We start from the raw sequence: 19,642 nt of genomic DNA on the forward strand, positions 1-19,642 counted from the left end.
AACCGTCCCTTTATACACTAGCATAGATAAGGAGAGCTTTAGAAAAAGTATTTATAAAGATATTTCATTATATGCTAATCCAACATCAGCATCGCGTAAAAATCGCAAATAGTTTTAGGACAAAGTTATACAGAAATATGGAAGATTCCAAAGGGTTCACAACTGCACCGCTGTAGTTACACACGACTACACTCCGTACACCTCGTACACACACGGCTCCGCTCCGTACACCTCGTACACACACTGCTCTGCTCAGTACACCTCGTACACACACGGCTCTGTTCCGTACACCTCATACACGCACTGCTCTGTTCCGTACACCTCGTACACACACGGCTCCGCTCCGTACACCTCGTACACACACGGCTCTGCTCCGTACACCTCGTACACACACGGCTCTGCTCCATACACCTCGTACACACACGGCTCTGCTCAGTACACCTCGTACACACACGGCTCTGTTCCGTACACCTCATACACACACGGCTCTGTTCCGTACACCTCATACACACACGGCTCTGCTCCGTACACCTCGTACACACACGGCTCTGCTCTGTACACCTCGTACACACACGGCTCCGCTCCGTACACCTAGTACACACACACGGCTCCGCTCCGTACACCTCGTACACACACGGCTCTGCTCCGTACACCTCGTACACACACGGCTCCGCTCCGTACACCTCGTACACACACCGCTCTGCTCCGTACACCTCGTACACACACGGCTCTGCTCCGTACACCTCGTACACACACGGCTCTGCTCCGTACACCTCGTACACACACGGCTCTGCTCCGTACACCTCGTACACACACGGCTCCGCTCCGTATACCTCGTACACACACGGCTCTGCTACATCCACATTGTAAACCCCCCCTGACCCCACACATAAACTTCCCCCCATCCAGCACCATGACACCCAGCATAGCAGAGCCCTGCATACACTGAGGAGCTGATCATGTGACCCTGACTCCTCCCCTCTGTGTGACATCATCACAGGTCCTGTGAGCACAGAGCAGCGGTGGAGGTACTGGGGAGTCCCGTTATTTGGGGGTCATTACCATTAACCCCTTCAGGTGTGACACTATTTGAGTGATGTTTTGGTGTCGGCTTCCATGGGACAGATCTGCTGTAGTTTCCTGTGATGTAGATGTGTGAGGGGCTGATATTTGGAGAATAGTAATAATAATGTTATTTCTATAGCGCTGACATATTCCGTAGCACTTTACAGTTTGGAGCGGTCGTGTGCAGACAATATCAGACATTACGAGCAGCTCACAAGCGACAATCTATGAGGAATTCCTAGTTTGTCGTGTGGTTCGGCCATCAGTGTGATCAGGGGCCTAAGCCGGACATTGGAAGAGAAACAGTTTGGGGGACATAGAATTAATCCTTTCATGACCTTGCAAGTTTTTGTTATTTCCTCCCCTTCATTTGTCATGGCATCTTCTGACCCTGTTCACACTGCAGAGTCTGACACGCCACCTGGTGCTTGTGAGTTACTCAGTCGGAGCCGGGCGTCCACCAATTTTGTGCTCACTGGTGATTAATCAAGCAGGAGTTAGTTTCTGCTGCGGTCACAGGTTACTGATGACCTACCACAGCCGACTCGGCCTTTTAAAAGCCCATGCCGATTATAGCTTTAGCTTTGCTCCAGCGATACCAGTCTTATGCATGGTGATCTAGTTATTAGTCAACTGTTGTATGCCGATTGGTGTAGGGTGGAACTATCCCTGTTGTTTGCTTATTTGCTCCCTTTACTTGATTTCTTCCTGAGCATGTATTTCCTTTACCCCTGTGTGTGCATGGTTTTCCCCTGTCTGTCAGTATTTGTGGGATTCATTATGCCGTTCCCAGCCCTCCCAGGGGGTGAGGTAGAAGGATTGTTAGACCAGGACTGCTCAGGAGATATGGCTATTATGCGCGGTCCAGACCTCACCACCATCAGGCATACCTCTGAAATAAGGGACATTTTATGGTCCCTAGTCTAAGGCCAGTCTAGGCCCCCCCCTACTCCTAGTTACTGTATCATACCCCTTGATAAATATAATGTTTTGGTCACCTCTTATTTCATTTTATTACATTGTTGTGGTTGTCAAAAAAAATATTAATTCTGCCTTTATTTTTTCTTCTTGTTACACTGTTTAACGATTGTATTAATTCATTTTGATCGATTTGGCTATTTCTGAATGCAGTAATACCAAATATGTGTATTATTTGTTGTTTTCTTTTTAATGGGACATAGGAGCGGTGGTTTGGGAGTTTTACTTTTTAAATTTTTATTGTATTTAAAGGGAATCTGTCAGCAGATTTCTGTTACCTCATCTGAAAACAGCATAATGTAGGCAAAAAGATCCTGAATCCGACAATGTATCACTCAGATTACTGGGTGCAGCTGTTCTGACAGTCATATTTTTTAGATTTAGCAATGCAGCAGAGCTGAGAGAGCTGCCACTGCCCACACCAGGCTCTGTGTATGGACAGTGAGAAGCTGGTAATCAAAGCAACGGGCTTCCGAACAAGTGCTGTACAAGCATGATAAACTAATGGAGCTTAAGCAAAGATAGCAGGTAAACAACAACACACTTTGTGATAAGAAATGGGTGGCTGAAATCTCTATATTAACCCCTACATTATTCTGTCTTCAGATTACATATCAAAAACCTGCTGACAGATTCCATTTAATAGTATACTCTTACGGGATTTGAAGTTATGATTGTCTGATTGCCTGTGATATACATAACAGTGCTGCAGCATTGCTATGTATAGCAGAAATCACGATCTCCTATGGATGCCGGCATTCACAGGAGAATCATAATGACAGGCACGGGGGTCATCAGCACAATCCCAGTTGTCATGACAACCCATCGATCACAGCCCTGGCATGCTGATGGGCAGGAGGTCTGACTTGCCCCCTCCTGCAGACACGTGTTCAATACTGCTGTCAGAGATTGACAGCAGGATTTAACTAGCTGACACCTGCGGGCGGCACATTGTCATGCGCTGTTCTGCTCTCCACTGATTAGGTGTCATGGCAAATTCAGACTCTGTTCACACTGTAGAATCTGACATCATCTGATGCCTTTTAGTGCTCACTGATTCGGGCGTCGACTAGTTTTGTGCTAACTGGTTATCAGTATGGCAGGAGTTAATTCCTGCTGGCTTGTGAAGTGCTGCAAGGGTCATAGGTTACTGTTTACCTACCACAGTTGTATTCTCCTTTTAAAGATGGTGGAACCTGGGCTCCCATGCTAATTATAGCTCTAGCTTTGCTCCAGCGATACCAGTCTTTGTGCTTGGTGATCCAGCCATTGCTGATCTGTTGAATTCTATTTGATGTGCAGTGCAAATTCCCTTGTTTGCTTATTTCCTCCATGTACATTATTTTCCCCCTGTGTGTGCTTGCAGTGAATATGAACTTTCAGTGTTTGTAGGAGTCTTTTTTCCTGTTTTAGCCCTTCATTGAGGAGGGGAAGAGGGGGTTTTAGACCAGGGATTGTAAGGATTCAGGGCTACACCGGCAGTTCATACCTCAAAACCATTAGGCATACCTCTGGAATAAGGGGACAGCGTAGGGTCCGTAGTCTGAGGGTCAGTCTAGGTGCCTTCACTCCTAGTCACTTTCTCATACCCCGTGATACACCTAATGGCTGATTATAACAACTGTCATGTGTGGGGAAATGATGCAAGCCCACATCAAAGGCAGGGACACTACTTTTGACATGCATATACAGTTGAAACCAGAAATTTCCCTCCACTCTCTATAAAGACACATCTGCAGGTTTTATTCACTATCTGACATGAAATCAGAATAAACCTTTCCTGTTTTAGGTCAATTAGGAACCAAAATTATTTCTATTTGCCAAATGTCAGAATAACGAGAGAGCGAGAGAATGTTTTAAGGCATTTTTATTATTTTCTGTGCAGTCAAAAGTTTCCCTCCATGTCAGTATTTGGTTCCATTGCCCTTACACTGTATGACTTGGGTCAAACATTTTGGATCTTCTTCCACAAGCTTCTCACAATAGTTGGTAGGAATTTGGGCCCATTCCTCCTGACAGAACTGGTGTAACTGAGCCATGTTTGTAGGTCGCTGCTCGCACCGGCCTTTTCTGCTTTGTACATAAATTTTCAATATGATTGAGATCAGGGCTTTGTGATGGCCGCTCCAAAACATTGACTTTGTTATCCTTAAGCCACTTTGTAACCAGTTTGGCAGTATGCTTTGGGTCATTGTCCATTTGGAAGACCCATTTCCACCCAAGATTTAAGTTCCTGGCTGATGTCTAGAGATATTTTTTCAGTATTGCCACATAATCTTCTTTCCTCATGATGTCATCTATTTTGTGAAGTGCACCAGTCCCTCCGGCAGCAAAACAACCCCACAACATGATGCTGCCGCCCCCGTGTTTCACAGTTGGGATGGCATTCTTAGATTTCAAAGCTATTCCCTTGTTCATCCAAATATAACGATTGTCATTATGGCCAAACAGTTCAATTTTAATTTCGTCAGACCACAGGATGTCTCCAAAAATTAATTTTTTCCTATCCTGAGTCTGGTCTATTGCTTTATGTATCATATTTTTACTACAAAAATGTTTGGCCTAGTTTCATTAGACTCATCTGCCACAGCTAGCTGCTCGATTGTGTTGGTGTTGCCTGATGGAGCGACAAAGGCAGCTCCTCCCTCTGTCTCACCATTTTAAAGGTTAAACAGCTGACATTGGAGTTATCTTTGATCACGACTGTTACTTTGGGATCCCAGTGGTCAATCAATAGTATTTTAAGTTGCTCAACGCGAAACCCTATTAATTACATTCATCACAGAGGCTTAGAATCTGTTCCTGGATGATGACATTGATTAATATTAGATTACATGTGCGAACTACCTCAGCGCAGTAATATACAGTTACATCACTGTGATCTAAAAAACTAAGTACATCCTCTTCAAATTCTATGGTTTTACGCATTAGGACATATAAAATAAAGCCTAACATTCCATTTGGGCTGCAGTTGCAAATTGGAGCCTTGATTTTTATCATTTTTCAAACATTCTAGTAGATTGAGTTGCTCAGACTCACACTTCTGGTGCACCACTCAGTTTTGGTCGAGCTTTAGCTTCCGGATAGATAGCTTCACACTTTGGCAGAAAGGAGTTCATGGTTGACTCAATTATTGCAAGCTCTACAAAACAAGCCCGAACCTTCACCCCTACACCACTGTAGTTGACAGTTGGTATGACTTGTTGGGTAAAAACCTAATAGGTAAAATAAGTAGCATTTGCAGGGTGGCAGAGGGCTACGATGGTGAATTCCTTAGACAGTTAGTGTTTCTCAGGAGTTGAGCAGGTCACGAGGTCACATCTACTAATATCTTCCAAGACGTAAGTAAGGCTGGCTAGTATTGTGGACCTGTCCAATTCTAATGAAGCCTAATCTCCAGCACTAAGACTCCTGAGACCTCATTCAGTATGTACTTACATCATCAGTACTATAATTTCTTACAGCATTGAGCTATATATATATATGACGTGACTGTCATGTGAAACATTCAATATCCTTTGTACTGTTTATACAGGATTCTTTATGATTTTTCATTGGCTCATCTTCTCTCCTTTCAGGGTCCTAAAAATATCAGATACAATTAGTGAATATCTTCTTTATAAGGAAAATTTCATGACTGATCTCTCAACAGAGATCGTCTATGTAAGGGAATTTTCCTGATTGACTCGTCAAGGATGGATATGGACAGGGACAAGATGGCGGACAGGATATTACACCTCACCCTAGAGATCCTCTTCCGGCTTACTGGAGAGGTGAGAGATTCTGATGACGTCACATTACATCATTCTTATCTATGGGAATAACAGATGGACAGAACTGGAGAGGTGAGGACTCTGGAAATGTCTGGAGTGAGATTTCTTACTGTGTCTCTCCATAACCAGGATTACACAGTAGTGAAGAAGACCTCTAGTGAGTGCTGTCAGGACCCTGTGTCTGAGGGATGGGGAAGACCCCGGAGCCCAATCACGGGGCCTCCACCTCACCCCCCGATACATGAGGACATCAATAACCAGAAGATCCTAGAACTCACCTACAAGATGATTGAGCTGCTGACTGGAGAGGTGACACTGCTGTGAATGCTGGGACATTATACAGTAACGCTATGAAGGGATTGGGGGATGACAGTATTATTGTATGTGTCAGGTTCCTATAAGGTGTCAGGACGTCACCGTCTATTTCTCCATGGAGGAGTGGGAGTATTTAGAAGGACACAAAGATCTGTACAAGGACGTCATGATGGAGATTCCCCAGCCCCTCACATCACCAGGTAATAGACAGGACTAAATACACACGGCCTATAATTATCTGTATGTAAGGAATGAATTCAGTCCCTGTATGTGTCTCCTCCAGTTCTATCCAGTAAGAGGACACCACCAGAGAGATGTCCCCGTCCTCTTCTCCCACAGGACTATAAACAAGAAGATCCCGATGTTCCTCAGGATCATCAGGTAGATGGAGAGAAGGTTCCATGAAATCTCCCTATGATATGTAGACGGCTGTGAAGTTCTTGTGCTCAGTCTTGTTTTATCCTCCAGTATTATATGTTTTATACTTGTGTAATGAGAACGGTGGAGATGGCAGGATTAGAGCTGATCATAGATGTGACTTCTCCCTCTGTCTGTGACTTTTATAATATTTGTTTCAGGGTGACGATCTGACCCATATTAATACTACAGAGACATATGTGAGGGGTGATGTGCAGTGGAAAGAGGAGATTCCTACAGATAACCTCGCAGGTGAGTAGTGACCCTTAAATGCAGAGAAGTCACAGATTCCCAGGATATTTCCATTGGACAATAATTTTTCCAATTAACAAGATGAATTTGTTCTCTTCTTAACATTAAAATCTTCTTTAAAGTCTATTTCGGCATTAGAATCAGTGGAAGACTCCTGGGCAGAGGTCCCCAACCTTTCTGATCTTCAGTGCCACATTCAGCTCTGAGAAAGGGTCGTTAATAGTAGGGACAACCAGAGCCCCACTTATGGTATAAAGACAGTCCAAGCTTTCCACAGAACTCACAACAAGACAGCATATCAAGATATAGGGTTTCCTACCGTGTTTCCTCGAAATCAAGATGGGGCTTACATTCTTTTTTGCTTTGAAAAATGCGCTAGGGCTTATTTTCGGGCGTTATCTTAGGGTTCACAGCGGTGGGCGGGATTCTGGTTGGGAAGATGGTGAATGTTCATTCACTTAATTAGCTGAGGCTAAAGCTGGGTTCACACATAGCGACAGCGACAACGACGTCGCTGTTATGTCACCATTTTCTGTGACGCAACAGCGACCTAGTAAGTCGCTGTTATGATCGCTGCTTAGCTGTCAAACACAGCAGACGCAGCAGCGATCATAACGACACGCATCGCTGTGGAAGCCATGCTGCACTTAGCAACTAAGGTAAATATCGGGTAACCATTACCCGATATTTACCTTGGTTACCAGCGCACACGCTTAGCGCTGGCTCCCTGCTCTCCTAGCCAGGGTACACATCGGGTTAATTACCCGATGTGTACTCCGGCTCCGGCTACGTGTGCAGGGAGCCAGCGCTATGCGGTGTGCTCTCACGCTGCCAGTGCCGGCTTCCTGCTCACGTAGCTGGAGTACACATCGGGTTAATTACCCGATGTGTACTCCAGCTACGTGAGCAGGGAGCCGGCACTGGCAGCGTGAGAGCGCGGTGCTAGTAACTAATGTAAATATCAGGTAACTATGGAAAGGGCTTCTTGGTTAGCCGATGTTTACCGTGGTTACAGCTTACCACAGGCTGCCAGACGCCGGCTCCCTGCTCGCTTCAGTTTGTCTCTCTCTCGCTGTCACACACAGCGATGTGTGCTTCACAGCGGGAGAGCGACGACGAAAAAATGAAGGAGGACATTCAGCAACTAGCGGCGACCTCACAGCAGGTGCCAGCTCGTTGCTGGATGTCACACACAGCGACAGCGATGGGACGTCGCTGTTACGTCACAGAAAATGGTGACGTAGCAGCGACGTTGTTGTCGCCGTCGCTGTGTGTGACACCAACGTTATAGGCTTAGAGCAACACAAGGAGACAAAAAATCCTGCTAGCTCTTTTTTTCTGGGTAGGACTTATTTTCGGGAAACACTGTACCTTACTACCATTTACATCTGCTCTTTTATGTGGGGCTACTTACAAAAGTCACAATCTGGGAACCTGCTCTTCATACCAGTTTGCTAGACCTGGTGCTTATGCACCTAGTTGGCAGCCAGCCGCAAGCCACATGTGGCTCTCGAGCCACAGGTTAGGGACCCCTCTTCGGGGGTAACAGAGAGACTTCCTGAGCTTGAAAGTGGAATCAGTGGCTTATTCATGCTATTCATGGTTCCTGTGAGGTTTATAAGAGAAAGAAAGAAAAACTATATAAAAAATATTTAGAAAGAATTTTTCAATAAAAAATTCAAACAAATGTATTCAACTCGTATTCTCTATTCAATCCGCGAGGATGCATATTCTGCAATTCGTGAATAGAAAACGCTTCTCTATGGAGAAGCGTTTTTTTTATACTGCCACACCTTCTGGGATGCTGACCTGTTGTAACCCGTGATATTTCTACTGCGAAAAAAGTTTTAAAAAAAGTGACCAATTTGTAGAGTGTGAAACACCGTTCCATTGAAGACTATGGGAACAAAATTGTCAAATTTTGATATATTTTGCGACATTCAATTCGAGGTAGGTCATGGATTGCCGTGTGATTCCATTGACTCTCATTAGGTGCAATGTCACAAGCAACATCATGCTCTTCCATATTTGTGGCACCTGTGTAATGTGGGACTGTCAGTGATTGCCTGGAAGTGCTAAAATGACAACCATGGACAGACTTTGTGTAAGCCATTTTGTTTACCAGATCCTAGGGGTTGCTTTGGCCTACACCCTGTAGCCCCACTGTACAGTGCTTTGGATTTACGCAAAGACCCCTGGGTCAGGGCCAGTTTAAGCTGCTGGCCGGTGAAAAAGGCTAAGAGATAGAATGGATAAATAGCAAAGTTAGAACCAAGAGGTCGGTGGAGGGACAAAATCATAAATTAGGAAATTAGTCAAAACATATGCAGAGGTCAAAATCAGGAATGTCCACTGGGAATACAAGCAAGCTATACAGAAGATCATTGAAGTCAAGCCATAACTGGCATTTCAGTGCATGTAGCACTAAATTACTGGCCTACGAGTTCACCTGTGATCTGACCAAAGTGGCATTTTTGATACCCCATCTGAGAGGAGAGACCCCTCACATGGCTCAACCTCTTATGGGAGAATGGAAACCCTGTAACCCTGGATCTGCAGGCCTTAATAGGGGCTTTCTGCAAGGTCTTCGATGAGCCGGGTCTTATCACCTCTGCAGCATTCTTTCTTGTCGCGCTGCGACAAGTTAGTCTTACCATGGGTCAGTATGCAGTCTGGTTCCGCACCCTGTCTTCCAAACTTGGATGGAAAAATGAGGAGCTGATAGCTGCTTTCTGTGAGGCTCTGTCCAGAAGGATTAAGGATGAACTGGCTTGGAGAGACATCCCTGCTACCCTAGATACCCTAACTTCCCTGAGAAAATGAGAGTAAACCTATGCATCTGGCTCCTGCCTTCCAGAGGCTGCACATTACCTAGCCTGTCACTCCTGAACTTAGGCAAGTCGACCGTGTCAAACTGGCTGAGCAATGGCTGGAACACAGTTATGCCAAGGAACTGTGTTACTACTGTAGTAACATGGAACATCTTATCCACTCTTGGTTCGAGAAGTCAAGAAACTCCCAAGCCTAGGGTCTGTTGGAGATGCTTCTCTGGGCGAGAACAACTCCTCTTCACTGTTGACTCTGTCCGTATCCATGTCATGTGGAGTTACCCGGTTCAGTGAGACAGCTTAACTGGATTCTGGATTGGCTGGAAACTTGATACAACAGACTGTGGTAGATCAGTGTTATATTCCTGTCTGATTCCTCCAGAGTCCCTTGATGGTCTTGTGTGTCAATTTGAAGGGCCCTATCCGAAATCATTAATTTTGTTACTGAGTTGGTGGAGCTTCAGGTAGGGATACTGCATGTAGAGAACATTGCCTTTCATGTGCTTCCTAGCCTGTCACATCCACTTCTTTTGGGCCTGCTGAGGCTTGTACATAAGACTCTCTTAGATTGGAGATCCGGTGAGGTGTTGCATTACGGACAGTCTTGCCACAAAAGGTGTCTCAGTTCTATACGTCCGGTACTTCCGCCGTGAATATGAAATGGGGTGCAACAAAATACTATCAATAACAATCACGGGTGCCACATCATGCAGACAAGTAAATGCATAAAGGGAAAAAAGCTCTGTTTGTAAACATGTGCACACCAGGAATTAGATATACCAATAAACCTTCCGCCAGTGACATCTAGTCTGCCGGGATGCCACCCACTTACTGGTCTCCCGAAGAAGCAGTTAGTGAAACACGTCGAGGCGTGGTGGTTGCGAGCACGCCGTTATTCCATCTGTCAGGTCTGTATACTTGGTTTCGGTCTTGCCTTCTATGTGATTTTATGGTATGGATCTATATATGAATGTTTCTGTCCACCAGTGGAGTCGATGGGCTTGTTGTGAGGCTGGATACCGCTGCTGTGGTGCCATTTGGGTAATGCACTTTTTGATTCATTACAGTGGCGGTGCCCTCCCTCGCAGGCTCATCTTGACTCACACCTAAGTGGCAGAATTCGTCACAAAAGGGAATGTTACAAACTTCAGTTACTGACGAACCTCTGACTCACTAATTGATAGCATGGAGTCTCCCTAATGCACTCACATTGGTTGAGCATATGTTCTGCTATACTTTGGTACTTGTAATTATACTGTGTGAGGGCATTTTAGGGATACCCCTTGGTTATATGAGGTTTGTTTAAGGTGATCCATAGACCACATGGTTGGCAATATAAATATAAATATATATGGTTATTTTGTTTAACATTATTAATATTTATTATTATAGCGCCATTTATTCCATGGCGCTTAACAAGTGAAAGAGGGTATACGTACAACAATCATTAACAGTACAAAACAGACTGGTATAGGAGGAGAGAGGACCCTGCCTGCGAGGGCTCACAGTCTACAGGGAATGGGTGATGGTACATCTGACCTATACTGATGGTCTCACTGTGTCCGCACCTACCCCTCCCTTGTTAGGAGGGACTCATTTTTGTCTTTCATTGTCCTACTGTGCCAAAGGTAAAATTGTCATTTTTTAAAAATTGTATTAATAAAAATTCTTGTTTTATGACATTGTGGCATTCTAGTAATTTCTTAGAGGAGTTACTTAGTGGTTTTCTATGTAGAGAACATTGCCTTTCATGTGCTTCCTAGCCTGTCACATCCACTTCTTTTGGGCCTGCTGTGGCTTGTACATAAGACTGTCTTAGATTGGAGATCTGGTGAGGTGCTGCATTACGGACAGTCTTGCCACAAAAGGTGTCTCAATTCTATACGTCCGGTACTTCCGCCGTGAATATGAAATAGGGTGCACCAAAATACTATCAATAACAATCACGGGTGCCACATCATGCAGACAAGTAAATGCATAAAGGGAAAAAAAGCTCTATTTGTAAACATGTGCACACCAGGAATTAGATATACCAATAAACCTTCCGCCGGTGACATCTAGTCTGCCGGGCTGCCACCCACTTACTGGTCTTCAAAAAGAAGGAAGCAGAGACCTTACTTTCACATAAGCCATACGAGTGTCCCATTGACTTGCTTCTGGGTTCCTCACCTCCTCGACGCTGTATCTAACCTCTGTTTCAGGTGGAGACCCAAACCATGTCCCATTACATCCAAGAGAATTTGTCAAGGGGATTCATCCAGAAGTCTTCCTCACTGGCAAGAGCTGGATTCTTTGTTAAGAAAAAGGATGGAACTCTCCGGCCTTATGTTGATTTAAAGTGATCTCAACTAGATCATGATTAAAAACAAATATCCGTTGCCACTAATTCCGGAATTGTTTGATCATCTTAGAGGTGCCAGGATCTTCTAGAAGCTCAATCAGAGAGAAGCGTACAACCTAATCTGAATATGCCAAGGAAACAAATGGAAGACCATTTTCAATGCCCAGGATGGTCACTATGAGTACTGAGTTATGACATTAGGGCTTCGTACTGCCCCAGCTGTCTTCCAGGAGTTTGTGAATGACATCTTAAGGGATCTCCTCTACTTTTCCGTGATAGTTTTTCTGGATGATAGCCTGGTCTTGTCTCCAGATATCTGCCTTCTCATAGGAGGAATGTTTCCAGGTCTTACAAAGACTTAGGAAGAACTATCTTTATGCCAAGTTTGAGAAATGCATCTTTGAACACTTTGCTCTTCCCTTCCTAGGATACATCATCTCGGACACTGGACTGAAAATGGATCCAGAAAAAGTGTCTTCTATTACCAAATGACCTCGTCCTGTTGGCGTGAAGGCAGTTAGGCGATTTTTAGTGTTTGTACACTGTTACTGTCATTTTATTCCTCACTTTTCGACTCTGACTGCTCTGACTTTAGTGATGATCCGCCAGGGCGCTAATCCGAACATTTGGACTCCGGAGGCTAAGAATGCATTTCTCTTCCTAAATCAGGCTTTTACTGCTGCTCCTGTGCTGCATGGATATAAGATCAACAAACAATTCTTCCGGGAAATGTATGCTTTGTTCTCTGGGGCAGGGGCAGTTCTTATGCAAAAGTCTTCCTCCGGGCGAATGGTAACCTGCTGTTTTGTTTCCAAGGCCTTCTCTGCTCCTGAACGCAACTACTCGACTGGCAACCATGAGTTATTGGCAATTTTAGATGGCTTTGGAGGAGTGGCATTACCTACTCGAAGGGGCAGTCCATCCAGTTGTCATTTACACCAACTATAAGAAATTGGCTTACCTGCAGTCTGCACAGAGGCTAAATCCACGCACAGCTAGGTGGTTGCTATGGTTTGCTTGCTTTGAGTTTGTTCTTCATTTACCACCTGCAGACAAGAGCATCAAGGCGGATGTGCTCTTTAGGTCTTTCCTACACACCAATCAAGAGGAGGAGCCTCGACATATCATCGAACCTTCCAAGATGATTACCGTGGCTCCAGTGAAGATAGCTCCAATTCTTCCAAGGAAGACTTTTGTGTCGGTCCTGAATAGGAAGCAAGTTCTGCTGTGGGCTCACTCTTCAAAGTAGGCTGGCCATGCCGGGCAGAAAAAGAACACCCAACTTTTCTTGCGACAGTTTTGGTGGCCTACCTTGTGAAAATATATTGTGGAATTTGTTTCTGCCTATCCTTCGTGTGCACGAAACAAGACTCCCAAGCAACTTCTGTCTGAACATCTGTTACTACTTCCCCTTCTTCAGCTCCCTGGATTCTCCCTCATCTGGGAGGTGGTGGACTGCTTCTTGAAGACTGCTCACTTTACCCTATTGCCTGATCTCCATCTACTCCATGGCTTACTAAGAAGTTCATCCAGCACATCTTCCACCTCCACGGGTTCCCACTTCACATTGGATTCAATAGTACATATCCAGAATCTGGAGAGCTACTTATAAGTTCTTGAATATATTCTATAGGCTACTTTACACGCTGCGATATCGGTCCCGATATCGCTAGCGTGGGTACCCGCCCCCATCTGTTGTGCGACACTGGCAAATCGCTGCCCGTGCCGCACAACATCGCGCAGACCCGTCACACATACTTACCTGCCCGGCGACGTCGCTGTGACCGGCGAACCGCCTCCTTTCTAAGGGGGCGGTCCGTGCGGCGTCACAGCGACGTCACTGAGCGGCCGCCCAATAGAAGCGGAGGGGCGGAGATGAGTGGTCGGAACATCCCGCCCACCTCCTTCCTTCCGCATAGCGGCCGGGAGGCAGGTAAGGAGAGGTTCCTTGTTCCTGCGGCGTCACACATAGCGATGTGTGCTGCCGCAGGAGCGACGAACTACATCGTTACTGCTGCAGTAACGATAATCGAGAATGGACCCCCATGTCACCGATGAGCGATTTTGCACGTTTTTGCAACGATGCAAAATCGCTCATCGGTGTCACACGCAGCAACATCGCTAATGCAGCCGGATGTGCGTCACAAATTCCGTGACCCCAACGACTCCGCATTAGCGATGTCGCAGCGTGTAAAGCACCCTTTAGATTTCCCTTCGTCATACCATCCTCAGTACAATGATCAGGTGGAGCTGGTCAATCATATCCTGTCTAATTTTCTGCGGCATTTTCCAAATGTGCATCAGGACGACTGGGTCAAGCTTTTAGCTTGTGCAGAATTCTCATATAATCATGTAAGCGAGGCCTCTGGGAAGTCCCTGTATTTTTTTGGTCTATGGTCAACAGCCTGTTTCCTTCCTGGTGTCTACCACTTCTGGAATTCCTGCTGCCGATGCTCTCCCTAACTATTTCTCCAATATCTGAGAAGACACCAAGCCACTCTTGAGAAATAGTCCTACCTGATGAAAGGGCATGCTGCCAAGAGATGAATGGCTCCTCCATCTTTTCATCCAGACAATCAGGTGTGGCTCTTCTCTAGGCACATCTGTCTGAAAATTCCATCTTATGAGTTAAGTCCTTGCTTTAGTGGTCCCTTTGAGGTCCTCATGCAAATCAATGCTGTGTCCTACAAGTTGAAGCTTCCCACCTTGTTACGTGTACCCATCTCCTTTCACGTATCTCTTCTAAAACCAGTCATTCTCAGTCAGTTCGTCAAGGACCCTTGTTCTGTGTCTGCTCCTTTTGGATCAGAAGATACCTTTGAGGTGAATGGATTCTTGGCCATGAAGAAGATGAAGGGTAAGATGCCCTTCCTGGATTAATAGGAGTTTGGTCCCAAAGGAAGATCATGAGAGTCCAGGGAGAATATTCATGCCCCACTTCTGCTGAAGAGATTTTTTTGGGGCCTGGAGAAGAGTGGGCGTAAGGGGGCAATACTGTAACACCAGCGTTCCTACACTGCTCCGCTTCTCCATCCTGGCAGAGACGCACTCGTCACCGCAGCCGCACATGTGTTCCTGCTGTCCCAGCTCCCACCACAGCTTCCAGCTTCCTGGGCTTCCACACATCGCGCAGGTGTCCTGGCCATTATGCGTAGGGTGTGCGAACTCCCTGCTTTTTAAAGGGGCAACGCATGTACTTTGGGAGGCACTGGCTATTTAAGTAACACTCCTGTTGGGAGGTGCCAGAGCAACTTTAGTATGTAGTTTCTGCACCAGCTTTTACATTGCCAGTACCTGAATCTGAACCTGTCCTGCCAGTTCCTGAACCCATCCTGTTTGTGCGAGAACTCTCTGAACCCAGCCTGTCAGTCACTTGCACTAACTCCTGCCTGCTGATCCGTCACTGTCCTGCCAGTCTTCTGGTATCTATGTCCCTTACACTTGGGGGTTTGCTGCTATAGTACAGGGGACTGCTCTGGAGGCTACCAGCAGCCAATCTCCCCATCAAAGACTCTGGTGAAAACCCGTTATGCACTTAGTCATGTCCCTCCAAGGTAAGCCCAGTCCGTGGTGCAGTAGGTCCACATCCATGTGCATGACAGGTCTAACTCAGCAGAAAACTTAATAAATTGCATCCATTTTTTTGCCTATTATAAAGGACTATAAAAACTAGTTTTACGTCTTTATATCTACTGCCTCTTTTATTTAATAAAAAAAAAAAAAAAAAATACTCCAGCACTACACTTGGTTTAAAGACAGTGCAATTTTTATTTTTTTTTTTATAATCTGATCTGCACTATGGTGTTGGTAGATCTAAGGTAATGTATGAGTGTAACCCGTTGACATAACATTGTCAAATGATATTTTGAGGATATAGGATTCCTAGTATGATCGTTGTCTTGGTCATTTAATAATCAAATGTTAGTATAAATTGTATAAAAAGGCAACATTTCTGCAAACTAAAATAATTTGCATATATTGTTTTACTTGGCAGATGACTGTACTTGGAGCTCAGATGGACTTCTGATATTTCCAGATTATAAAGCAGATGATCATGTTATCACACCAGATGCAAATGAAGAACATGTCGTTTTCCCAGACATATCTCCAATCTTTCCCAGCAAAGATGTATCTTCTGATATTTTTCAACATGTCCAATCTTCTGACTCACTACAGAATGCCAATAAAAATAAAAACAAGAGATGGGATGTTGAACAGCAAAGTGCTCAAACATGGGAGAAGCCATTTTCATGCTTAGATTGTGGGAAATCTTTTATAAGAAAATCATATCTTGTTAGACATCAGATGCTTCACACAGGGGAGAAGCCATTTTCATGCTTAGAATGTGGAAAATATTTTCTAAAAAAATCATATCTTGTTAGACATCACAGAATTCACACAGGGGAGAAGGTAAGTTCATGTTTAGAATGTGGGAAATGTTATCCAGACAAATCATCTCTTGTTAGACATCAGAGGAGTCACACAGGAGAGAAGCTAATTTCATGTTCAGAATGTGGGAAATGTTTTCCAGACAAATCAAACTTTGTTAAACATCAGAGAACTCACACAGGAGAGAAGCCAAATTCATGCTCAGAATGTGGAAAATGTTTTACAGACAAATCAAACCTTGTTAGACATCAGAGAACTCACACGGGGGAGAAGCCATTTTCATGTCCAGAATGTGGGAAATGTTTTAGCCAGAAAAAAGATCTTGTTGAACATAAAAGAAGTCACACGGGTGAGAAACCATTTTCATGTTCAGAGTGTGGGAAATCTTTTACCCAGAATTCAAGTCTTATTGTGCATCAGAGAATTCACACAGGGGAGAAACCATTTTCATGCTCAGAATGAGGTAAATGCTTTTCTCACAAAGGAGATCTTGTTACACATAAAAGAACTCCCGGGGAAAAGCCATATTCTTGTCCAGAATGTGGGAAAAATTTTATGATAATGCAAATCTTGTTCCATGCGAGAGAATGCGTACAAGGGATAAACCATTTTCTTGTTGAGGATAGTAAATAGTAATTTATAGTGAAATTACATCTTAAAGAGGTTGTCCTTCTAACATTTGGGGGATCTTAATAATCAGATGAGATCAACTGACCACCGGATAGTTGCCTCTTCACCTGTTCTGATCAAGTACCTCGCACACCTAATCTTTGATCACTTGGAAGAGATGTTGAGAACCTCTTTAACATTCCTAACCAAATATTAATAAACATTGGCTTTTTGTTTGGATCTGTACTTCTTTATTGTTTAGTTGTGAGGCTGTTATGTTAGAATCTATAGAGATGAATATCTTTGCGCAAAATGTATTTAAGAGGACTATGGATGACTTCTGCACATTTTGATGGGCTCAGAGTTCTCAGGGAACTCCAGCTAATGATTAAGGCCCAGCAACTCGGGAAATAAAAAAAAAATAAAATAAAGGAAAAGTAAAGCAAGAGCTCTATACTTACCGAGTCTCCACCGCAGCTGTAACTGTTTCTGGGTCGCTCACTCTCTTCTTCCGGGGGCCGCTCATTATTAATCATACTTGCCCCCAGCCTATGTGACAGCATCTGGCTGCATGTGATCACAGACCTTGCCTGTGGGTCACTATTGTGGTATAAAAATAAATAAATAAATAAAAAATAAATTGTTTCATGATCCCCCCGTATTAAGATACCCAGTACAGATAAAGCATATGACTACAGGCTGCAGCCCTCAGCCCTGTGCTTATCTTGGCTGTGTATCAAACTAAGAGAAACCGCATGTGTTTTTTGTTTTTGTTTTTTTTTTTTACTATTTAAATAAATATAAACAACAAAAAAGTATAAGGTCTAAATAATCTTTTATTGACAAATTAGAAACTTATTTTAAATATAACAATATATGGGTACCACCAGATATAGGGGGGAGGACAGAGAATGATAAATGTATTACTAATCACAGTACTGTTGGCTTAAATTCATTCAAATTCATATAAATAACTGGTTTAAATAACATTGATCAAATTACAATCATCAAAGTGCATTATTTATTCATAAATTACTGTGCAACTCATAAAAAAGTGCACAATGCATTGCATTCTTATTAATCAGTATAGCACGACCCACATGTAGTATCACCTGTCATCCAGCAGGGGGAGCTCAGGGTTAAGAAAGTAACAAGTAATTAAAGTGCATTAGTTATTCAAAAGTAGTTATAATGTGAAAGTACTTGTCACAAAGGAGCTGCAATTTTATCAGTTTATCAAAAGATTGCAAAAAATGCATTAGCACACTAAAACTATCATGCAGCTAGATTTATAACAAAAGGAGAGGAGCTCAGGATAACATGTGCCAATGCATAGTGACCATACTATGAGTGTTCCCAGTAATTGCGATCAACACCCTCAAGGGGGAATGAAATGCAAATAGAGAAAGTTCTCTAGATCAAATAAAGTATAAGAGAACACACTGCATAGTCAACATAATGTGATAGAATGCCATATGTTTAAGTCCATTTGTAGTACTTACAAAATGCAAGATTCAGCCTCTGTCCACCCCCACCACTCTAACGTACATTTCGTTGAAACTTCCTCAGGGAGTGCTCCCTAAGGAAGTTTCAACGAAATGTACGTTGGAGTGGTGGGGGTGGACAGAGGCTGAATCTTGCATCTTGTAAGTCCTCTCCCTATATCTGGTAGTACCCATTTATTGTTATATTTAAAATAAGTTTTTAATTTGCCAATAAAAGATTATTTAGGCCTTTTACTTTTGTTTTTGTTGTTTATATTATCATTCAGTTCATGGCCCTATTTATATGTCTTAAAAGGTGTGCTGTGTTTATTTAAATAAATAATTTAAAAAACAGGTGTGGCGTCTCCACTAATTTTCATACCCAGGCATGATAAAGCCCAATAGCTGGGGGCTGGTATTCTTAGGCTGAGTAGAGCCCGTGGGACTCTTATGAGCCAAAGGTGTAGATGGAGAAGAGCAGGAGATCAAGAACTGAACCTTGGAGGATACCGATAGATAGGGCCGTAAGGGTGAGGCGGTGTGAGAGAGGGAGACGCTGAAAGTCCGGTCCATTAGATAGGAAGTAATCTAGGATAGTGCTAAGTCTGTAATGCCAAGAGATGAGAAAATCTAGTAGAAAAGGATATTGTCCACTGTGCCGAAGGCAGAGGACAGGTACATGATGAAGAGGACAGAGTAGTGTCGCTTGGCTTTGGCGGTTAGTAGGTCATTGTCGACTTGCGTTGGACGGCTTCTGTTGCTATCCGCAGCCTTGAGGAATTACGGTAACCGTTGCAGGAAACCGTTTTATTCCTCATAGACTTCTATTAGCTACGGATAGCAACGGATGGTCTTGCGTTGCATCCGCCCAGCGGCGCATCAGTTGTTTTGTTGCTGACCGTCAGTGACCGCCGAGTGCATGGAACGCTGCATGTAGCGTTTTTCTGCGCTTTGTGGAGTGTCAAAAAAACGCAACCTGCAGGAATCCGTTGGCGTCCGTTGTTTTTATAATGGACGCCTATGGTGGCGGATTCCGTTAGAATCCGTCATTTGACGGTTTCTTTTAACGCATTTGTCTTTACACAACTGCGTATGCCCAGATGTGTAAAGTCAAGGAAAAAACCTATAATGGATTGCGTTATTTTGTACAATCCATAGCATCCATTGTGCCACTATATGCAACGCATCAGT

At 44.0% G+C, this 19,642-nt stretch overlaps 1 protein-coding gene across 1 annotated transcript in view; it reads left to right on the forward strand.

Annotated features, from left to right (window-relative positions):
• The first annotated feature begins 994 nt into the window (after positions 1-994).
• The window catches only part of LOC142312402 (uncharacterized), a 155,621-nt gene continuing 136,973 nt past the window's right edge, over positions 995-19,642 (forward strand). Inside the window, exons 1-4 of the mRNA XM_075351345.1 lie at positions 995-1,077; positions 5,622-5,816; positions 5,946-6,331; positions 6,415-6,512. Of these exons, the coding sequence (XP_075207460.1) occupies positions 6,199-6,331; positions 6,415-6,512 (231 nt within the window). The 5' untranslated portion in view covers positions 995-1,077; positions 5,622-5,816; positions 5,946-6,198. The remainder of the gene's footprint in view (positions 1,078-5,621; positions 5,817-5,945; positions 6,332-6,414; positions 6,513-19,642) is intronic.

This window comes from Anomaloglossus baeobatrachus, chromosome 5 (assembly GCF_048569485.1).
Source record: "Anomaloglossus baeobatrachus isolate aAnoBae1 chromosome 5, aAnoBae1.hap1, whole genome shotgun sequence".
Lineage (NCBI taxonomy): Eukaryota > Metazoa > Chordata > Amphibia > Anura > Aromobatidae > Anomaloglossus > Anomaloglossus baeobatrachus.